The 23,918-nt window shown below is 35.8% G+C and overlaps 1 protein-coding gene across 1 annotated transcript; it reads left to right on the forward strand.

Annotated features, from left to right (window-relative positions):
• The first annotated feature begins 1,227 nt into the window (after positions 1–1,227).
• LOC140773645 (mitogen-activated protein kinase kinase kinase 1-like) lies at positions 1,228–15,336 on the forward strand. The gene is made up of 9 exons (XM_073116318.1): positions 1,228–2,698; positions 5,375–5,459; positions 5,641–5,703; positions 5,925–6,082; positions 7,914–7,989; positions 8,084–8,143; positions 9,628–9,735; positions 14,097–14,343; positions 14,949–15,336. Exons 1-8 carry the CDS (start codon positions 1,524–1,526, stop codon positions 14,319–14,321), a joined length of 1,950 nt encoding a protein of 649 aa, XP_072972419.1. The 5' UTR covers positions 1,228–1,523; the 3' UTR covers positions 14,322–14,343; positions 14,949–15,336.
• Positions 15,337–23,918: the final 8,582 nt, after the last annotated feature.

Below are 23,918 nucleotides of genomic sequence, written 5' to 3' on the forward strand. Positions count from 1 at the left end.
TATGACGTGATATCTACATTTTATTTATATATTATTGAGGATACATTTATAAACTCATTTATAACATGATGCTTTTATGTGATTCATATTATCCAGTACATAATTTACTCTCTATTTAATATTACTGATTTAAAGTAAGGTTTATTCACTGAGCTTTTAGCTCATAACTCTCTTTATTTTTTTTAACCCTCCAGATATTACAATATGTGATAGCGACTTAAAATATCCTTAGAAAATATTTTAGAGCAAATATGAGATGACTTATAATAATATGAGATTCTAATATCTTTGCTAAAATGTGGAGGCCAAAACTAAAATTTTCAATATATAAAAGATTATCTATAAATTTCGGATTGTCACAATTCATGTTATAACATGTTATGAGATAATAATTTTTTTTTAATACGGTCGATCTATTTAATTTAAAACTGTTGCTTTCGGGTTAAAGTGACAGATATGAACACAATCTATTTAATAATTTAATTAGATAAATTAATTAATTTATAATTTGAATATAATTATATTTAAATTGGCACCCTTAGATTAATCTGTGCAAGTCATTTAGTGATAACTCATTTAATTAGTAAAATATTACTTTCTTAACAAACCCGTTTATTAAATAGGTAACACCGAATAATGGAGTTAATTTGTATATTTAATATTTGAACTAATTTAATAATAAGTCATATCTACTCGAATTTTTTTAATCATTCATGAGCCCGAAGATTAATTATGGACTGAATAAAGAGTCAATCCTCCCTAGATTTAGGCATCACTAAGGTTTTAGCCTAAGCTTCAAGTTATATGCGTCACTAAATAATTGCTCCGAAATAAATGCTGCCCAGATCTGCTTCAAACCGTCAGGCTGCTCCTCCAAATTAACTGAGCCATCAATCGAGTCGAGTGGATGACCCAAACCGCTAAACTACTAAATTATTAAATAATTTTTTTATAATATTATTTAGGGTTGTAATTGAATACATAGACCTTCTTAGTCATAAGAAAAGAATCTAACTAATAGATAGCTCTATTATAGTTATAGTTGGTTAATATATCACTCGAATTTGATCCAAACGAGCGCTGCAAATGGCGGCCGAAAATATTTGTCAGACAAATCCGCCTATTTTTTTTTTAATAAAAGGCTAAATTAATGGAAAAGTAAAGTACGGAAGCGTGTGCCGATCTTTCTTTAGTTCTTTGCCACAGTCTCAGAAGTCTTTCCCAACCGCGTGCTTCGATCACCAGTCAACTCCTCCCTTTTTTCCTTCTTTTTGTTTTGTACTTTCCAAACGTATCTCCCAGTCCCATCCAGGATCCTTCAATCTCTCCATTCTCTTCTCATTTCCTAGAAAGTACCCAAATCCCCATCCGTAATCCATCCAATCTCCCTCTCTTCTTCTTCTCTACGCTTTCATCAATTCCTACTTCTGAGTTACCAGTCTTTTCATTCTTTTATCCGATCCAACCACGAGAAGCCCTTCTTGGGCCCTTTTCCTTGATGGATTCTCCGTTTTCTGCCCCAAATGTTCTTCCTGAATAACAAAGCCGGCTCCTTGCGGTCCAGGAGCCGGCAAACGGACCGCAAGCCGCGAAAGCAGCAGCAGGGGATGGGCTTGAAGCCGATGCTGGAGCGGCGCAACGCGAGCAAGCACATAGACTACGATCCTGGTGGAAGCTCTGTGGACGGAAAGTCGTGGTCTTCGGCTTCGTCTTCCTTGTGCAGTGAATCGCCCAACATCCGTGCCGCCAAATCACTCGACCTTTATCGCTCCTCCTACTCTAACCAGACTAGTTTCCGCATCGGGGGCAGCGTCGAGGGGGAAGTCGATCTCCTTTGCCGCAGTCTTGGCCTCTCCGGCCCGGAGGAATTCGCGATCCCCGTCGCAGAGTGGGAGGCTCGGAAAGTCCGGTGCAAATCCGACTGCCTCCCAAAGTCGCAGATCCTCCTCGCGGATAGCGCAAGTAGCCAATATCTCAACCTTCCCCCAAATTCTACTCCTACGGATGCGGTTAGTACGATAGAGGAAGAATCTGCAAGTAGTTATAATTTGGTAGTGGAAGGTTTTCAGCTGATATGTGAATCCAAAGGTGAAGCTAAAGTTGATGGAGGAATCAAAGAGGTGGTGCCATCGGTTCTTGTTAAAGAATCCATAAGTAGTCAAAATGTGGAGGAGGAAGATCATTTGCTTGATAAATCCAAGGATGATGCTAAAGTTGGAAATGATGAAACTCTGGAAGTTGCTTGCTGGTCTTCAAGGATTGGTAGGGCAGGTGGAGGAATTAGAGGTGACCGACCGCCAGTTCTTGTTCCTCCTCGAGCAATTTCGATCTTATACCCTCCGCCATCAGCTGAGCGGATTGTGAGATTATTGTCTCCCAGTAATGAAGGCCTTGGGTTTGGTACTGGAGAAAAGAGTAAACATTTTGACTATGAGAAGGATGAGGAGGATAATATATATCAAGTGGATGAGTCAGTTGAAAGGGAGGAGTTCAGGGAGCTGAGGTTAGGAGAGACCTCAGAGGACTTTACAGGGACATCCTCTTTGTCTACAAATGATGATGACACATCTAGTACGACTACCGAAACAATGTCCACTGTCTCCCCAAATGCCAAATCCAAGAGAAAGTTCATGTCTTGGACAAAGGGAGTGCTCCTTGGGAATGGCTCATTTGGAACAGTATATGAAGCGATCAGCGAGTAAGTGATGATGCGACATAATAATTTTCCACTCCTTTTTGTGAAATATGTTTCCTTCATCAATTATTTGAATTGCATTTATGGATTTTCTGGTGATTATTGCGCAATGTTTTATTTACCAATGCTTATTACAAGTTCATATAATCTTATTTATGTTGTCATCTAGTTAACATCTCTCATAAGTGTCTCTGAATGAAGAGGCCTTTTTGACAAAAGCTTTGAATGTTTTGTATATGAATTGTAGTAAAGGTCATCCAGCAGTCTATAAATAATAGTTTTCCGTTTCGTAATAAAGAAACCTTAAGATCTTTGTGCAATACTTGTCTAAATTGTATTTTTTTGGCTTGTTCACTTGCTTTATTATATATATATATATATATAGCGGACTGTCTTGGAGCTACCTGAGCTCTGATACCAAATTGATACGGCCCATTAAGGATCGCAATCAAATCAACCCGGGACAGCAAATAAAGCCCTTGTTGAGTGAGTTGAAGTGGCGTGCACTGAATGTAGGGTTTATATGTGGTAGATGGTAAGTAAATTAGAGCTAGGGTTGATATAGCTAATGGTGGAACGTCAATAATGACTTTGATAGGGTTGCATACAGTGAGAAAGAATACTCTCGTGGTGAAAGTGAAAGTCGTTAAGAGGAAAGGGTGATTAGAAAGGGGACTTTTAAGAGAATAGAGAGAAAGCTAGAGGGATAAGAGATTGAGAGATTGAGAAAGATATATTCATTTAATAAGCATTCATAAGCATGTCTAAGATACACACCATAAAACCTTAGTTATAGTGAAATAAACAAATAACCTATTTAAACTGTTCTCCAATTTGTTCTCGGATTGTTACTCCGTTTTGCTCTAGATAAATTCGAATATGAAAAACTTTGAATACAAAATTCATAAATCATAACATCACAAATTTGATCCATCTGATTTCATATTATTTTAGACGTTGCATGAATATCTTATGAATGCTTTCTTGGAACTGCATAGATTGTTTCGTTTTTGAAAGATCCAAAGACCAACCGTATAGATTGTAAATTTCTTTAATTTAGGGACTCAAAGCTAATTCTTTAATTTTTTGAAAGAAGGCCCTAGCCATGCGCCATCTTGATGTTGGTAATCCTCTAATCCCTCTTATCTGTCGAGTCCTTTCTTCTCTTTAGGATCTTAACCTCTTCTGCCCACTCATCCTTATCTCCTTAACACCACGATCCATCCGCCCCATCGCCATTATCATCCATCACATCATTATCACCATCACCCGCCACTTTCACCATCACTCCTACCTTTACGTATCTTTGTTTCAGTTGCAGTCAAAATCTGTAAGGGGTGTAAATACCAAAAACGTAGATCAGAAAGTTATGAATCAACCATCCCTGGTTTCATAATTTTTTATTATGGTAGAATATCTGGTGATTATTCTCGTTTGACTGCGTGGGCTAATTTTCTACAATCGATCTAGATCAGAAAGCAAACTTTTGGTCCATAACATAGAATGATCCCTCAGTTATAACTTTAATATCAAAATTGTAGTTCCCAGTTTCGGCCGATCTCGAGTGGGATCGACCGAAACGGATCGGGATCGGTTCTAGGTATCGGTCATTTCGGTTGATACCCGATTCGTTTCGGACTAATCCCGTCCGAAACTGGCGAGAACGGGTGGGATCCGACCTAGACCCCATCCCTCCACGCTCCTCTCTTTCTCTTTTCTCTCTCTCATTTTCTCTTTCTTTTTTTCTTTTCTTTCTCACTTCTTCCACCGGTGACTGAGTAGATCTTCAGCAATCTCGATCTCTGGTGGCATTCTCCAACGAAGATCCGACCACCTCGGATGAGTTTTCTTAATATTTTTTTCAGTTTTTAATTCCTCTCATTCCTTTTCTCTTTCTCTTTTTACACTGAGTGGATTCAATGATCTCTACTATTGTTGCTGTAGTGAAGTAGTAGCACCAGTTAATGAGAGCTTGAGAGAGAGAGGGGGGAAGAAGTAAAGAAAAAATAGGAATCTAGTATATGTGAATAATTTTTGAGTAAGTTTTGAATTTTGAGAGGGTGGAAGGGAGAGAGAGAGTTTGATATTTATCAAAATTTTGAATTTTAAGTTAATACATTTTTTAATGTGAGTAATTTTTATTTTCTTATTTTTCTCTCATTTTCTCTAAATTTTTAAAAAAATTTCTGCGTTTGAAAATAATATTTAAAATTTTACATAATTATAGTTCGATCTGATATGAGCAGCCAACACGGTTAATACTGCTAATAAGTATTATTTTTCTAAAGAACAAATACCGATCCCAATCCTGATACTGGGAACCTTGGTCAAAATAATATCCTCATCTTGTCTGCTAGACAAATGAAAATTAGCTCATTTACTGGGTTAGTTCTCACTAGATAAAAGGAATGCCAAATAAATCATTAACCTTTTTTTATCACCCTAGGCTTTTCATATAGTCCCAATAGCCGAGTTATCCATCATGATATTCTCTTTCCATTAGTTTACTGTCTAGAACATACATGCACCTGCTTAACATTGGAAATGTGGTTTCTCCTTGATCCAACTTCTGATTAAGGGTTTCTGCTCTTGTTCTTTACTGTATAGGTGTAAAATTGGCAAATGATACTATATATATAGCTTTGTTTGTTCTCTATCTTATGTTTCTTGTTTTTGCAGTGAAGGTGTATTCTTTGCTATTAAAGAAGTATCCTTGCTTGACCAAGGAAGCAATGCTCAACAATGTATTATCCAACTTGAGCAAGTGAGTTCTATGTTTTCTTGTCCTTTTGTTCTTTCTGATGGATTATAAATGGCATACAGGAGTTTTTGCCTTCTCTTCCTTGTTTTAGATAGTCTGCTTAATATCTGAATTTCAGTGAATGATTTTTCTATTTGTGTTCTGTGAGGTGTGCACAGTTCTGACCTGTAACATACCCTTTCAGGAGATCACGCTCTTAAGCCAGTTTGAGCATGAAAATATAGTACAATATTATGGAACCTACAAGGTACATTGCAATTTCATCTCATTAAGCTTAACTTTTGATCTATCTGGTAATCATGTTTATCTCAAATCCAAAACAAAGTTTAGTTCAGATCAGTAACACTCCTTTTATTTTATTCTTTAAGTTAATTGAAGGCTTCACATTGCTCTTTTAGAAGTTTATTGTTATTTTTATTATATTGTTGCATCTTTAAGCCATCTCCTGTATTAATCTTTGGATTGCAGGAAGAGACCAAACTTCTCATCTTCCTTGAGCTTGTTACACATGGTTCCCTAGCATCTCTGTACCATAAGTATTGTCTTCAAGACACACAAGTCTCAGCATACACCAGACAGATTCTGAATGGATTGGTATATCTTCATGATCGAAATGTGGTTCACAGGTGATGCAAATTCTTGTTTCATATTGCCTTTTTTATTTATTTCTTTGTTCAAATTACAGTGTTGTATTTAATTATTGTGATATCAAGCATCAATGATTATATCTATATCATCCTTGGCACTGTTCTAAGTATCAGTCTTGTGACTAGGATCGGTCTTGGGATTAGGATCGGCCGTCCCGTGAACCGATACATATTGGACATATCTGAGTTTCAATATTGGACTATTTTTAATTACATATGCAGGAGAAATTCTAAAAAATCAGAAAAAAACAAAAAAGGTAAAAAAATAAATTACTCATATGTTGAGTGAAAATTGAAAAATACAAATTACTGCTAAAGCATTTTTCTCTCCCTCCTTGTTGGTTTCTGTAGCAGCGAGGAGGGAGAGAGAGGGGATAGGAAAAACAAAAAAAGAACACAAAAATTACACAGTAGAGTAAAAAATTTGAAAAACAACTCACTGTGCCGGCAATTAAGGTTGAGATCATTGGAAAAATAATTGTCACATCTAGCCATTCTGGGTCGGATTCGTCTGAAAATTATTGACCCACCCAATTACTTAGTAGCGGGTTTCAGCCGTTTTAGTGCTTAGATCAGGATGAGGATGGCATATCAATTTCAGCAGATCTAGATTAGAATCAGCTGAAACTCAGATCCATAATCATGGATGATCTAGTAGACATTGGGATATAATTAGTGATGATCTTTTGGTGGATGTGTAACGCAGGAGTACTCTTTTGAAAAGTTCTCGTCAGTATTCCGAAAGGCAGTTTTGATGGCCACCTTGGCATTGATGGCCTATGGATTGTCTCTCATAGGTCATATGTGGCCTAGCAAGGCAGTTTAACTGCATATGTGATTTTTGGCAGTCACATATATATTTTTGTGAATTGGATCACATATGCGGCTTTTGATGTTTTTAGGCAGCCATTTGAGAGTTTTAGGTGGCCACTTGGCAGTTTAGATGGATCGGGCTAGTAGGTGTGGGTTATTGTTCTATATAATTTAATAAAAATATGATGCTAGCAAATGTTATTTGTTGTATATAATATTGTTCTACACATATTATTCAGTACATTTATACATATATTAATTTTTTACTAACCAAAATGTACCTATAGTTACGATATAGTATTTTTTTAATTTATTCACATAGGTGTCAAAGCATATTTGCCCACATACCGCTTATACACCATGCGGTGGGGTGGCCATTCAGGGCACTTTTTGCAATATTGATTCTCACAACTTTGTACATTCATGTACTATAATAGCTATAGATTTCATTTTATGTGGGAAAGATGATAATTCTTCTACTAGTCCAAAGCTTTCAGCTTCTAGGTGGAAAGATGTATTTTGTTGTTTCTCGTCTTAGCATAATATGTTTTCTTATTCAAAGAGAAACACAGAATGCCAACAGATATTATGTAGTCCCTAGTAGATGCCTGCCAACAAAACCTCATTGCAAGTGACATAAAGATTTGTCTTAATCAGAAATATTTAGAGCTTTAGGTGTATAATCATGATGGCTATATGTACAATATTGTGATCCACAACTTCGAAGTGTTTTCTAGAATTTCTTGGCCATGATGACAATGTTGAAAGTCATTATGTATGCGCTAATCCCATATACTGTATGCATGGAAATTTCATGGAACCATACAGAACATATACAAGTTCAAATAGTATATGGAAAACTCAATTTGTGTTATGAATGCTTTGTCACCTCATATCTCGAGGTTCATTAATTTCAGACTTTCAATAACTCCTAAGTTTGTAATTTATGTTATCTTCATAATAAATTCTATAACAAAACTCTTTCTTTCTTTTACAGAGATATTAAATGTGCCAATATACTGGTTCATGTAAATGGATCTGTGAAACTTGCAGATTTTGGATTAGCTAAGGAGGTTAGTTTATTTGTGAATTATTTTCATGTTATACACATATACTACAATCATGTGCTTTAGGTAGTTGGCTTATGCTGACAATTTCATGATACAGATGACCAAGTTAAATGGGCTGAAGTCATGCAGAGGAAGTGTTTATTGGATGGCACCTGAGGTAAACTTGGCTGATGATTATTATTTCTGGATGTACAAAATGTAACTTTTTGCATATTTTTATTGTCAGTCATGCCAAATAGATATGAAAGACAATGCAATGATGCATTACCATGATCTCAATTATTTGCTATAAAGAGTTTTCTGTAACGAATATTTGCTGATGGCACTCATTAATCAGTACTTTTGAATGCCCATAAGTTGACCTTCTCTTTATAAAACATATTTACATTAAGAATGCTCTTTTAGAAGAAGACTGAAGGATGAACATATCTTTATTGTCGAAGCGCACATATAAAAATATGCTCTATCAAGTATATGTTCTGAAAGTTGTGTGCCGAGTATATTTTTGAAGATGAAAAATATTCCCTGATCTCACCTTCTAGTAGTGCAAAAAACAAGCTAGAAACATTTCTTGACAAGCTGTATTATGAATTACTGGTATTTCTCCTTGTAGCTCTAGAAAATCATACTAGCATTTAGTTTAGGTTAGTTTTGTTATTTGATAATCTTTTAGTTCATGTTGATAAGGTGTTACAGCTGGTTTGTTTGTATAATCATATCTTTATCTCAGTTGGAAGGGCTTCTGTAGAGTATAAAGTATGGAGTATTATGCTATTAGATAAATAGGAAAATTGGAAAGAAGGCTGAGGGCACACTGCACAGGCATTTTGGAAGGGTGGTGGCCTGGTGGGATTAGGGTTTGCTAAGTTTGAGAGCGTAGAGGAAAGAACTAGGCTGGAAGTGCCTAGCTCCAAGTCAAGATTACTATTTGATTGTGATCTAGATTGATATCTAGAACTAAGTAGTCTTTAATTTAGATTTTATATGATTGTCAACTTCAGAATTTCGTAGTTTGTGGCCATATATTTGGCCATTATTCTTTAATAAAGAAGGTTTATCTAATGAACTCCCTTATTTAGAAAGATGTATATGTCTCTTCCAATTAGGGATTATCCCAGAAACTGGATATTGGAATGAATATCGACATCTAAGCACTGACTTCAGTATCTGCTATGCAGCATACCTGCTGATTGGATGATTTGAATTGAGGTGTAGAGCATATTTGTTTCCATTATATATCTTACTATGCTGAGAAGAAACTAATACTATTTTGAACTCAACAAATGAATATAAGCAACATGCTATCCTATTATTAAGCATATTACAAATGATTTCAAATTGTAGGCCACTTCTTTCCCACTTTAAATCCTTTAACTATGAAATTCGTTCACATCTAGGTTCATTTTTTCTGATATGTAATCTTGAACCTGTATAGGTTAGTATTCGAATTATTTAGTTTTCATTTATTGCATTTGGAAAGGAATGAAATATTTCTGCTCTTCTAATTGCTGTTTTGTGGTGTCAGTTAAAAAGGCAATGGAATATCATATATATGTATTGTATTGCTCACTGTAGATGAATCATGAATGTCCTTTTGATATTCAGCACTAACACAACTTTTACTGTGACAATAATTTTCAGGTTATTAATCCTAAAAGCACATATGGGCCTGCAGCTGATATATGGAGCTTAGGATGCACAGTTCTGGAGATGCTAACTCGGCAGATACCTTATCCTGATTTGGAATGGGTGAGTGTTGTAGTTAATTCTTGCTAACACTTTTTTTCTGAACATGAACTCCATTTCTAGTTCATTAGCTAAAAAGAGAAACATCCTTTACAGTTTATAGTATTGAATGTCTGCCTAGTGATTACTTCAATGTGACATGAGATGTGCCAAAATGGATTGTCAGGTGCACAGACCATGGTTGTTAAGTGCCTTAATTTCACATTTTGGGTAAAGAAAATGGCAAAATTCAATGTTTTCCGATGTGACCTAAAATGTCATACTAAATTTCAATGAATTTGACATAAAATGTCACACTACATGATCTAGCTTCTTACTATCTTCACTTAAGCACCTTATAATTTTAAGATTTCTGGGAAAGTTTATTAGAATTTGTTTTCCTTCCAATTTTACTTGCCTAACACAAGACTACACAGCAATCCTTGCATAGGTCTACAGATTTTCATTGCTTTGTAAGTTGGCCTGTTTGCATCTTGAAGGGACTGCCAATGAAGAAGGCGACTATAAACTATAGACTATCATACAATTTCCAATTGAAACTTTGGTAGATAGTTGCAGCTCCATCCTCTTACATTTAGGGCCTCTAGAGTGGTCCTTGTTCATTATTTACATCATAATAGTGGATCAGATATGGAACTAGTGATTTGCAGTAAAAATATCTGTTTTCCTATACAAGTCCTACAGATTTAAATAAAAAGGTTACCACTGGAAGATAAAAGAAATTAGAGCAAGAAATTAGTTCTTTTACCTAAGAATAAGATATTCAAACTCTCCTCTTACTTTTGAGTTCTATATTTTCTTGGGTTTACTGCAAGTTTGTAATTTTAGTAGGATCTATTTAGAAGTTCTAGCAAACAGTGTGACATATCATGGAGATGAACTATGGAGGGTGAGACACTACAAATGCATTGAATGAAAAGGAACTTCATATTTAATTTCAGGTTCTAATCCATAACTTTCCACTGACATTCATGAACATAAAAGTAATTTCTGGACAGGAATCTGGTTGGTTAGATATCAGAATAATACTTTCCACTTACAATGGAGGAAAGAGTTATGTTGTACAAGTCTACAAGGTAGTTGATTAGATGGATGATAGAACAAATGATCCAATCATCCAAACCAGTTAAATCAATTAACAATGTTCAACACATTCTTCACAAATTAAAAATTAACTGTGTACATATGTAGTAAAACTCATCAGGAATGACAACCAATTTGTTTTTCCTACTTGTCTCAGAAGATCTTACGGACTGAATAAACTAGAGATAATAAAACTGATAGGATTTAGTTTTCCTTTTATGATAGTCTAATATTATGATTATACATTTATTATTAACTATTAATATAGCCTTGTATTATTAAATTAGTTTCCCTTGGTAGGAATCTTAAATGCTACTACGCCCTAGGTAAGAGTAAAAAGTACAAATAATTACGTTTTTAATTGCTAAACTATCATTATTTTTCACAATGACTCTTGAACTATTTTTTTGTACATAATAACCCCCTGAACTATTAGAAATACCTTACTTGACCCATTTTGTTAGGATTTTATTATTTTTTTATTGTCCATAAATTGTCATGTGATAATCACGTGATAAAAATATGACGAAAATACTTTCATATGTATGTGCAAGTCATGTGATACTTAAGAGAAAATGACAATAGCCAAAATACCCTTACTGCACCTCCCAATCCACTCGCAAGAAGCTCGCCGTCCTCTATCAATGAACGCCCTTCCTGCATTCGTCCTCTTCTCCCTAATCAAGCCATGTAGCCGGAAAAGGAGAACTAAGGGTCTCAAATTCAAATCCCACCTATATCTATTGCAAGATCCCAACTTCAAATTCCAAGATTGAAACTCTCTCTTACAATTTGTATGACCAAAACAGTGGTCTGACTGCCATTTCTCAGCTACTGCCATGAAGTTCTAAGCCTCATTGGGGGGCGTTTCCTGAAATTTGTGCGTTGCCATGAAGCAAACGGAGGGAGAGTAGGAGGGATTCGTTTCTGATACCGGCTTTCTTAGTGATGAGCTTACTTTCAGAGGTGATGAATAATGCTGCGTGATGGAAGTTTTGGATTAGACAGGGACCACATTGTGTTGAAAATGGATGGTGAAGAGCTTGATGAAGTTGGTGGTGGTGGTGGTGGTGGGGAAGAATTGAAGCAAATTGGAGCAAATTTGTCTTCGGTGGGAAGTAATAAGGCCATGGCCAAAACTCCATGACCTATATCTTCTCCTCTCTTTCAAAAAGATCTCAATGTCAAAAAATCCAACTTGGAACCACATTCCAATAGCTATTCTTTACCGAAATATGATCCAAATGAGTGCAATCAAAAATCTCTAGAGCATAAAAATTGCTCTCTTTGCTACAAGAAAAGCAATCCTCGAACCCAAATAAGCAAATACCAAAGATGTATATAATTTAAATCATCTCAAAGTTGCATAACTTTGAGTGTCTCTAAATAGAGAAACCCAACCCAACACTAGATCTTCCAAGCATTCACGGGAGGAGGGCTGCTGCGAAAGAGCAAGGGGAAATGAGATAATGTTTACATGTGCTGGGAGCGGATGTACATGGTGTTGGCCGAGGAGATGGCGCGAATGGCCGCGGTGTCATCGTCGGAGACACGGTGGCACTGGAAGTAGGCAATGGAGGTGAGCTTCTCATGTGCGGTCTAGGAGGTGGGAGAAGATGTGGAGGCGACAGAATGCAATGAAGGAATGTCGAACAAATATTAAAATATTTTATGCTAACCTCAGACATTTAATAATTCTTGCGCTATGAGTGGAGGGGTAATTTAGACAATGCACTAATTCCGTCTATGGTGTCAAGGGGTTAAGGTATTTCTAATAGTTCATGGAAACATTATATTCCAAAATATAATTTAGAGGGTCATTGTGGAAACTAGTAATAATTCAACAGATGAAAAGCTAATTATCCCTAAAAACTACCCACAATTATTTTGCATGTGCAACATGTTTGTTAGCATGAAGTTGATGTGAATATGATTGGCCTAGGAAGAAATTTCCCTTTCAACTATGTGGAAACTGGAAAAGTAATCGAAGATGATTGAACATTTTTTCATGATAAGTGACAGACTGGTTGGCTCAGGTTGTGGAGTATCATCGAGTGGTTTTGTTAGAAAACCAGGGAGAGATTTTTGATGGTTTTCACATTTGAGCATGGATATAGTCAATGATTAAAGAAACTTTAGGCAGTAGGTGGATGAGGTGCCTAGTGTTTAGATGCTAGGTGGATGAGGTGCACAGTCATATGGCACAAAAGCTGCAAAATATCAAAATAGTTATAGGTATCCATAAGAAAAGTTGCTTCTCCTTGCATAGAGGCAATTGTTTTTGTTGCTGTTGTAATAGTAATTTTAAAGAGTTATGGCAGCAGCCTTCTGGTTGTTACTCTTCTCAGTAATGGTCATAATTACTAATCCTGAAAAACAAAGAAAGAGGATTGTAGGATTAGAAGAATAGAAATGATGGCGAAAACACTCATTTATTAGGAATTAGGAACCTCTTACAAGTTGAATGGTAGGTAGGTTCGGGACCAAAGTGGGAATAATACGTTATGCCTGATACGTTTATTAAAGCTGTTGACATATTTGAAAACCACCTAATTACCAGCAGCCAACACCTGACTGACCTCCTATGCGAGCACCTAGACTCAAATCACTTGAGGACCTGGCTAACTTCTAGATGGGCACCATGGTGGTCACCACGGTCATCCCCATGCATTAGGATTTTCTCCAAATTTGGCTTGCTAAGTGGCTTCCTTGACAATTTTTGATAACACTGGATATAGTCGAACAGACCTGACTGACCCAAGTGGTCATTCTCTTATTGCATTTTGTGAGTGAAGCACTTGGATTTTCAGATAAAATGTTGATTTTACAATGGCATGACTTCTTAGGCCTAATCAAGAATGAAACAGAAATTTATTAGTAGTTAGAACACACAATTCTAGATAGCTACCAAGATCTTTTATGGGAATGTATTTTGTCCAACATAAAGATATGAAAAAATAAAAATGATAGCTACAGCAGTCAATATATGCAAGTATAAATGTACCATGAGCAGATATATATTAGTAGTGACAATTTTGTTTTACATGAATTACAGGGCAAGAATTATTTAGTCATTTGGCGATTTATTTATTTTTATCCTTTAGTTTAAGTAACTGAACTATCTGTTCATTTCGTTTTCTTTTCACTCAGCAAACTTGTTTTTCTCCCTCTCTGATTATAAGTTGCTAGGGATTTTGGAGTGACTATTCTTTGAAAGTATTGATACTTTAAGCATGAAAATGGCTTCTAAAATTATTCATTGGTTCTTTTGTGAACTCCAGGCACAAGCTTTCTATAAGATTGGCCGTGGAGAACGACCTCCTCTCCCCAATTCCTTGTCAAGAGATGCTCGTGATTTTATTAGCCAGTGTACGAAAGTTGATCCACATGATCGACCCTCTGCCTCTCAACTTCTAGAGCACCCATTTGTGAAGAGACCATTACGAGCTTCTTCTGGTTCTGATTCCTCTTCACATGGTCCTACTCGATGGAGATGCCTAGCATGAGTCATTGCCCATATCTCAATTGGTAAAGTACTGGATTCTTTTTTTACTTTCTACATTTTGCTGCCATATGAAACTCTTTTTAATATTTAAAGAAAAGAATTATATTTTTAATAGCGGATTAAAACTATTTACAAATTTAGATTTCTCTCCTTCTAAGTAGGAGATAACAACCAACACGTCTTTACTGCTAAAACTTTTGGCATCTTTTAAGATGCCAAAAATTTCAATGTTTTCTTTCTAGTACATTTTCTTCCAACATACTTACAAATTTTCAATGTTCTGAACATTTCAGCGTCCTGAAAGACATTGAGAGTTTCAATGTTTTTAATTAGGACTTCCCCACATGTGCCATATTGGTTGTTCTCTTTTTTACGTGGAGAGAGAGAATCCTAAATTGTAAATATTTGTTAGCCTGCTATTATTAAATATTTTTTTTTGTTAAAGTAATATTAAATCCAAAAAAAGTCTGCCTTATGCTTCTATATCTTCTAATATTCTTTTAATATTAGAGAAACCTTCTTCTCAATGAGTTCCTATTTCTATTTTTTTCTTTTATATAATTAGTAATTATTTGCATGCAAATAAAAACTGGATTCTTATGTTGATTGGCTTTTCCTCGTGTTGCAGATCTTGGTGCATGTCCCAATCATGCGGGAGCAGTGTCTAGTGATCTTCGTACTGCATGATAACAACGGCAGAGAATCTACTTGCTGCTGATCTTGGGGTTGCAATATGCTCTTTTTACTATTTATTTTCCTTTCCTTAGGGTGTTTGATTGATCTGATTTGGTTTTGGCCGAAATCTGTTTACATGAAAGCTTATAATGAGTTGGCTTAAGATGTCTTTTATTTGGGCTTTTAAGGTAGAAGTGTAAACTGTTAAAGATAAAAAAGGAAAAAGAAAAAAAAGGTAGAAGTGTATGTGCACACAGAATGCTCAAATGAGATGAACTTATGTAAATATGCGTGTTTACGCAAGTAGTTTTCCTACGAGACCTCTTAATCTTTTTTATCAATCTTATATGCCTCTTTGTAATAACCAATGTAATTTATATTTCTTGAAAAATAAAACCAACGTAAGTTAGTACCCACTGATATGCTGCTGTTAGTATTGCCAATCAGATGGTGTTCAAATCGTTAAAGGGGTTCACGGATGAGTGTACTCAGATTTTAAGTCTTAACGATGTCAGTTTAATTAATTAGGATACTATTAAGTTTTAACTTGTCTAAAAAAATGATATTGTGGAAAAGACTTGAAAAATGAAGGGTTAATAATGTCCACCTCTAGAACTATATCTGATTTTTGTGGGGATCTTCTAATTTTGTTTTGGTTACAATATTTCGTCTAAAGTTTGGGGAAAAGTAAATTAGCTAACAATGGCGACGGAACGCTCAATGATAATTATACCGATTCATCAATTTAGCCAGTAAAATTAAATGAAATTAGAAAATTACTGAATTAAATAAAATTAAAAAATTAGGATTTTTACAAATTACATCCTACATTTTGCCTATTTTGTGATTCGCATCCCGTCTTTGAGAATTTTATAACACGACCCCTCATTTTTTTCTATAATGTTCATTTAACATCCTCAACTTTACTTTAGCTAACTGACATTAATCATGTTATATAGTTTATGTGACTCTCTCACTCTAGTTCAAAGATTACTAAAATACCCTTAAAAAGGTCTGACCAAACCTAAATCCTTACAAAATCCTTTTTCCCTAGACTAAACACTAACCCCACAAAATCTAAATCCTCTTATCTATAATTAAACCCTACCTCACAAAATTATAATATCAAACTCAACAACCCACAACCCACAAAAATCTCCCAAAATCCCTATCACGTACAAACCTTAGAAGCTTCCCTCAACTTTACCTAATTTTCTTCATCTCTCTAGCTCAAACTTTTTTTTCTCCATCTTTCCCCAAATTTTCTTCATCTCTCTCCCCATCTTTGAGATCGCAAGCAACAAAATCGGCTTAACGTTTGGGGAGCTCTAAGATCTCCATGGCTTGGAGTTTGAAAGCTCTAAAATTAGCTTGGCATTTAGGTGATGTTTTCCATGGTTTGAGAAAAAGCAACAAGTATGGATGTTCATGTTATAAATAAAATTAGAGATAAGTATAAGGGTAATGTAAGAATATTATAAATTACATAGTGGATTATAATAGAATATTCTCTTTCTAGTATCATTCAGTTTGATTATGGTTAGGTTAAGTTAACTCAGGGTGTTAAATAAACATTATAGGGAAAATGAGGGGCCGTGTTATAAAATCCTCAAAGACGGGGTGCGAATCATAAAATAGGCAAAATGTAGGGGGTGATTTATAAAAATCTCTAAAAAATTACCAAAATAACCCCAACAAGCTTATAGTTTTTTAAGGCCGCACTTCTTTTTGTTGTCCTTGTCGTTCCTCCGGCAAACACACTTCAAAATCCTCTCAAACCCTAGCTTTGATCTCGTCTTTGATAACCACTTAGACTATGTAGCATTCTTCCCACATTGCAACGGGATGGCCTCCTCTAACCATCAAGGTGATATCATTGATTTGGCTGTTAAGGTTAAGAAAAACCATGTAGTTGCAATCTAGAGTTCTTCGAGATGTATATTGTGTCGTATATGCATAGTAGTAGTTGTATGTAACTTTTCATCTTGGAAACCCTACAATATACAATAGAATCTTGTTTGTCTTAATTGACATGGTTCGACTAGATCGAGCCAAATCAGGGGCGAAGAATGCCTTAGTTTCATTACCTACAGTTTAAATCCAGAAATTGCAATAGAGTTCCTAGATTTCTATTATTTACTTTTAGCTTTGGACTGGCTTAGTTGAGATGTAATTCCTTAGATTTATGTTCTTTGATGTCTATTTGGGTTAGTTGGACCTAAGCTCATCAATCTAGGTCTAGCTGAGTCAAGTTAGGTAGCACCTATATATATTTGTAGTGCGCACCTAACTGACGATTAATCAAATAATTTTGAGATCAACTCCTTCTGTGTCTGACTACCTCCAAGTTGTGGTGAACCTAGTCACCACCTAGGGGTGACCACCACTGTCTACCTCCTTGTTCAGCCGATGCCTCCCGACCCTAAGGGATGACCCATTCTTCTTCCTATCTTTCTCTACTACCTAACACCTTACACTTCATTACCACTCCAACCATCTCCATTACTGCCCTACCTAGGTTGAGCACCATCTCTTGTTGACTTCCATTCCACATTTTGTTTTGGTAGAATTATTCCTCCATATTGAATCTATCAAAACCCAAAGCCATACTTTGATCTAACTGTTGGATCTTAAAAATATCCTACCATGATGATTTGAGGACCTAGCTTTCATCCTAGGAGTTGGAATTCAAATCTGAGGACATATCAAGGGCTTGCGTCGATTGTGAGAGTCGAAAGACATCTTTGGATTGCACAACGGAGGAGTATAAATCATTGAAATGTATTTCAAAATTTTCTTCTATGTCCATCATGGATTTATAGGGATTGGGATCTGTATAATATTGATTAATTTTTGGGATGCATTTGGAATCTCTATATGTCCTTAAGGGAGTAAAAAATTAGTTTTGAAATTTTATAATTTATAATTATATCGGGTATACTGATTTAGGGTATAATTTTATAATAGGTAAAGAATGGTCATTTGTTTATGGTATTGTGATACGATTTCCTCTTAAAAAGGGGTTGATCTGACTCGCACCTAGTTTTAGGTAGAAATTTGTACGAAGTTTTCAAAATATTTTTCGATGGATCAACGTGAAATTTTCATGTGGTAGCCCTAGGGAAAAGCTTTCAAACAAATCTAATTTCACTCAAATCAGATGGCTAGATCGGTAGGCTTGCATAGCTACTCGATCAATACTTTAGTCTCTAATCTGGGCCCATGGCACCGTCCTCCAATGGTCTAAGACTCTCATTATTTCATTTTAGTTGTCTTCATCTAACGTGAAAAAACCAACTTAGACATGCGTAGGTATCTAAACCTTAGGCAATGATATCAACCCTTTGCTTAAACAAATGTAGAACAAATATCAAAGAGTAAAACAAAGATGAATGTCAATTTCTACGTAGAAAAACTCAAACGAGAAAAAAATTACAGATCCAAACTCGGATCAAAATCAATCACTAAACTCGTAGCAAATACAATACTAACTTACAAAACAACTTATCGATCCCCACGACTTTGTTTCTCTTAGTTTTGTTCGCTAAAATCCGCGATTAAGCACTTCCCTTGATTGATCTCCAATCTCAATAGCCATCGAGATTGATTCTTCGTCTAGATGACCATTAAGACAAAAGTTTAGTGCATTGTAGAAGAGACGAACCTTGTTAGGAGAAGAACGTTGTAGCTCCAATCACCCACCTCTTTAGATTTAGGGCATTCCAATCCTTAGGCTAACAAGATAAGGCTAAATCTAAGTCAAAACATAACTCTTGAAAGTCTAAAAATTTGCATATTACGTGGGTTCGTTCGAACGCAGCTCGAGTGCGTTCAAACAGCCAAAATGATTTCTCTATATGTACGAACACTTGAAAAAATTAACTTAGACATGCGTATGTATCTAAACCTTAGGCAATGATATTAACTCTTTACTTAAATAAATGCGAAACAAATATCAAAGAATAAAGCAAAGATGAATGCAAAAAAAAATTTCGTGGAAAACCCAAATAGAAAAAAAAACGACTTTATTTCTCTCAGTTTTGCTCATTACCTGTGATTAACCACTTTTCGTGATTGATCTCTAATCTCAGTAGGCCTCAAGATTGATCATTCGTCTAGATGACTCTTAAGACGAAAACTTAGTGCGTTGTAGAAGAGACAAACTTTGTTGGTAGAAGAATGTTGTAGCTCCAAAAAATTCTTTTTCAAAAGCAATCACCCACCTCACTAGAGTTAGAACATCTCAACCCTTATATAGGTTAACAAGATAAGGCTAAATCTAAGTCAAAATAGAACCCTTGAAAGTCCAAAAATTTGCATGTTATATGGGTGCATTCGAATGCAGATTGAGTGCATTCAAACGGTCAAAATACATTATGTATATGTGTGACGCCTGATTTCACATTCAAATGCGGTGTGAATGGCTATAAGTGCGTTAGAACGCAACTCGAGTGTGTTCGAACGCCTTGTTCAAATAGTAGACTAGACAGTTGAATACAGAGTGCCCATTCCTATGCCCTTGGGTAAAATTTTATACTTCTTCAACTATAATGACACTATTTAATCACTTCAATAATAATTCTAAAATTGTCTCGAATACTTTGACTCCAAAATTAATCTTCCACTTTAATATTCTCTGTCAAATATTTCATAAATTGTTATAACTTGTGCATATATTCATACATAAAATCTAGACACATTACATAAATTAAAATTATATTTTGAAACACAATTTGCCAATTATATTAGTACAAATAAAAACCTAACACAATGTTTCGGGCAAAGCTGAACCCACCACCTGATTAGGCCTAAATAGGGTCATCAATGTCGATACATGAAAGATTGGATGAACTCGGGTTCCTTCAGGAAGGTCGAACCAGTAGACTACTAGGCTAATTCATTGTAGCACTCGATACGACCTATGATACTTGTGACCCAGCTTTTGGTTCAGAATTAGTCTCAATGTGGATTGCCGATATGGTTGGGCTCGAACGAACACCAAATATGGAGGCCGAGCTCTCATGGCCACCTCGGTCCACCTCTAGTGGACTTTGCTAGCTAAAGGGGTGGGTGTTGTTTGGTGTGGTCGGTTGGGAACGTAGGTGGGTGGGACCATTGGCAACTCCTTCCCTTTGCCATTAGGCTCCCCGCGTCTAGATGGGCTTCATACTCCATCATTGACCGGGTCGCACTTCGAGTGTCATTCCCATTGTGAGTGTCAATCGGCCTACTGACTGCTGATGGTGGTGTTTGCCGGCAGCCACCTCCTTTCTCCTCTTGGTTAGTTAGTTATCAAGAGTGAGGAGGTTGGATAGGCTGGGTTAAGTGCAGCCTAACCCAGCTCAAGCTTGGGTTGGGTGTGGCCCAACTAAAGTGGTGGGCTTGGTGCGGCTTAACCCAAGTGGTGGGTTGGGCTACGAGTCGCCTAGCCCAAGTTTGTGGATAAGGCCCAAGTTTAGTAGGTCTTATAGTAGCTTTTGGGTTGGTTGTAACCCATTGCTTTGGCCCTTGTGCTGGCCCAAGTGGTTTCATTGTTGCGTAATTTGCATTAATTTGCTTTAGCCTTGTTATTAAATTATCATTGTCAAGCTTGTGCCTTAAATATTAATCATTTTTAGAGAATAGTTTTGTTAGCTATATTAATTATTATAAGATAATTTTAATAATTTAGATTGTGGTATGATAATGCCATTACTAATTGTTCCTAATAGGAAATTATCTCTAATTGGAGTTTATGGTGGTTGAATATAATATTGATTAATTGAATTTAGCAGGTGAGTCGTGATCTAGGTATATTTATTTTAATTGCTCATATTGGAGAATTAATACAGATTAGTGTGAGCATGTTATATTAGACATGTTTTCTTATTTAGTGAAGTAAGTTAATTAAATATTATCTATTTGAGGTAAATTATTTTAATTACTTTTAATAATGTGTTAAGCCTTGGTTAAGCATTGCCAACTCTACCTATTTATTAAATGTGAGAATTCCTAGATTGACCTACCCAAGCTTGTAGTGGATGTCAGTAGGATTATTTAATTAATTAGTGTTAGGAATGTTGTGTTTATATTTTTATTACTTCATTATCGAGGTAGATTTCATACTATGTGAGGATGATCCTATGGCACGGTTGCAGCTAGTTATCTAGAAAGCAATGTTAAGCAAGTAAAACTCCTATAATCTAGGAGTAATTTAGAGAATGCAATCCCTTACCTTATGGCAGCATTGCATTCATATCATGTATGTACATATATTTATTTTATTATTATTAATGCAAGTAGTACATGCTAACTTGTTGTTCGGCATTATTATGTGTATCATAATTTCTATGCACACCTATTGACATAATTATATATGATAGCAGATGATAAAGAATAATGATGATTGTTCCATTATTCTTGTTTGTGTAGTATAATAGCACACGTGCATGACCATAAAGGGAGTGACTTCTATGTCTCAATAGTACTAGACACATACCAGTCAGGGTTACGGGTGGGGGACATTACTATACTTATAAATTAGAGCCTATGTTTAAGGTCTCAATCTATTGATTCTAAATAATCAAGCAGCCGTTTGGTCGGGCGATGGGCAATTTACTATCGATCAATAAGAGGCAAACTCTTTAGGATATTTAAGTTAGAGAGTGAAGATTAGGATGATATAGATCTAGCGGTATCCGATAACATAAGTTAAGGGCGTCCATAAGAGACAATTCATAAATTTGTACACAGTGGTGTAATAATGTGGAGCCAAGGGCTCAAAGAGTAGTATCAGTGTGATACTTACTCGTGTGATTGGGCTTACGACTAAGGTCTTTAGTCAACGGCAAGTAATTGATCATGCTATTACTAGGTGACGGTCATGTGATTCTACTACTATAGTCTACCCTTTATTAGGGGTATTTGTGTGGTCGAATGTGAGTGTTAATGTGGCCTGTAAGGATGGCTCTACATGAGCCTAAGTTAAAGACTTAGTCATATGAAGTGATGCATATCCTATTGTACAATGTTGACATGGCCTATAGACGAAACTTTGTGCGAGCTCAAGTTTAAGAACATTAAACTCCGGATTGATGCATGTCATGTTATAGATTGCTAATACACACATTAGTTGAACATGATAAGTATGTTGTATTGCTATATTGATTATGATCATGATGTGCATATTCATTTTACCTCATTGTTGCATCTTTATTTACACTACCTTTAAACTATAAAAGTAGTTACTTGTTAGGCTTTATGATCCATTATTTGGTGGAAATATTTTCATATTAGTGAATGAGCTTGTGTTTGTAGAGGAGCTAGCAAAGAATTGTTTTACAATTTATTTTTATTTATTTTATTATTGTATGGATATGTATTTTAAGGCTTGTTAGGGCTTGTGATATTTGAGCCTCTTTTTGTTTGTATTATTTATAGAATGTTAGGTTTTATCTTGTATATTGTATTAAAATATTGACCAACTTGTTATGTGAAAATCACATGGGTTCTACCTATGCAACAGGGACATGTAATTGGAGGTGGGTGTTACAATATGGTATGAAAAACCAGGTTTCACCAAATAAGCAAGCTTTCCAAAATACTATTCATATGAGTTGCGTGTAGGATAACTAGAGACTATGTGTAGTAAACTATGATTAAAATTTAGAGACTACATATAGCTAGATGTGATTAACATTAGCGACATCTAGGTTTAACTTGCTAAATTCATTAGTGATCAAATAAGAACTTGAGAAATTATTGTTGGTAAGTTCTTAAGGTGGAGGTATGCGTTTAAATCAGATAACTTGCTTGCTTATTAGTTATCGCACTGGAGAAATCAGTTGTGTAACCGGGGTAGAAAGTAAGAGTTCGATAAATTGTCTTTCTTCCTTCATGTGTAGTAATTCATGTAGGAAATGATATGAAGTTGTATGCGAAGGTCTAATCGTCGTTAAAAGGAACTAATAGTGTTTACACTGGCTAATCTTCGTATGTGTTGCCATTATGAGTTCCCTCGATAGGATGTGGACCGATTCTATATTGAGTATATTATAAGTGAATCTAAATTACCTCGCATTAGTGTGGTGAGTGATTGGGGTTCAATGAGTAGATTAGCAACCATATTCTTGAATTTTGTTGATAGAGTTATTATTGCTTTTGTCAAGATTAGTAATTGATCCTTAATATACCTTGATGCATTTAGTTTTTAATTGGAGATTTAGTGAGTATCTCAATTGTTGTTCGTTGCACAAATTATCCTATCTGTGACAAGTTGGCCGAAGTGGAAAAATAGGTGATTGACTAATTGTTGGTACAGTTGTCACTTGTCTGATATTCATGATATTCAAACGCACCTATTTCCCTCTTCTCTAAATTTGCGAATGCGACGCAGGTGTTCACAGTGCGTTCAAACGCACCTATTTCCCTCTTCTCTAAATTTGCGAATGCGATGCAGATGTTCACAGTGCGTTCAAACGCACCTATTTTCCACTTCTCTGAATTTGCGAACGCGATGCAGGCGTTCGCAGCGCATTCGAACACACAATTCGCACTTTGGATGTGCGAACGTGATGCAAGCGTTCACAACCACGTTCGAACGCACTCCACGCGCGTTCAAACGTGACATACAGAAAACTTATTTTTTTAAAATTAAACATTAAAACAAGAAACAAAGACACCCCTAAAGTGTACTCATGCCTGAGACGACATCGGCAAAGTCCGAATCGTATCAATCCACCACGCTTTCACAACCTTGTCTTTAAGGTTTGAAAATTGGGAAGCGATCCATGATATCTAACTATAGCTCGCAAGTAGACTCGTCAGTGGGCTTGCCTAGCCACTCGATTAGCACTTTAGTCTCCAATCTGGATCCATGGCGTCTTCTCCTGTGGTCTAAGACTCGGACTGGTTCAATTGGGTCATCTTCCTCCATTGGTTCGGG

Source organism: Typha angustifolia, chromosome 13 (assembly GCF_048772165.1).
Source record: "Typha angustifolia cultivar Huaian chromosome 13, ASM4877216v1, whole genome shotgun sequence".
Lineage (NCBI taxonomy): Eukaryota > Viridiplantae > Streptophyta > Magnoliopsida > Poales > Typhaceae > Typha > Typha angustifolia.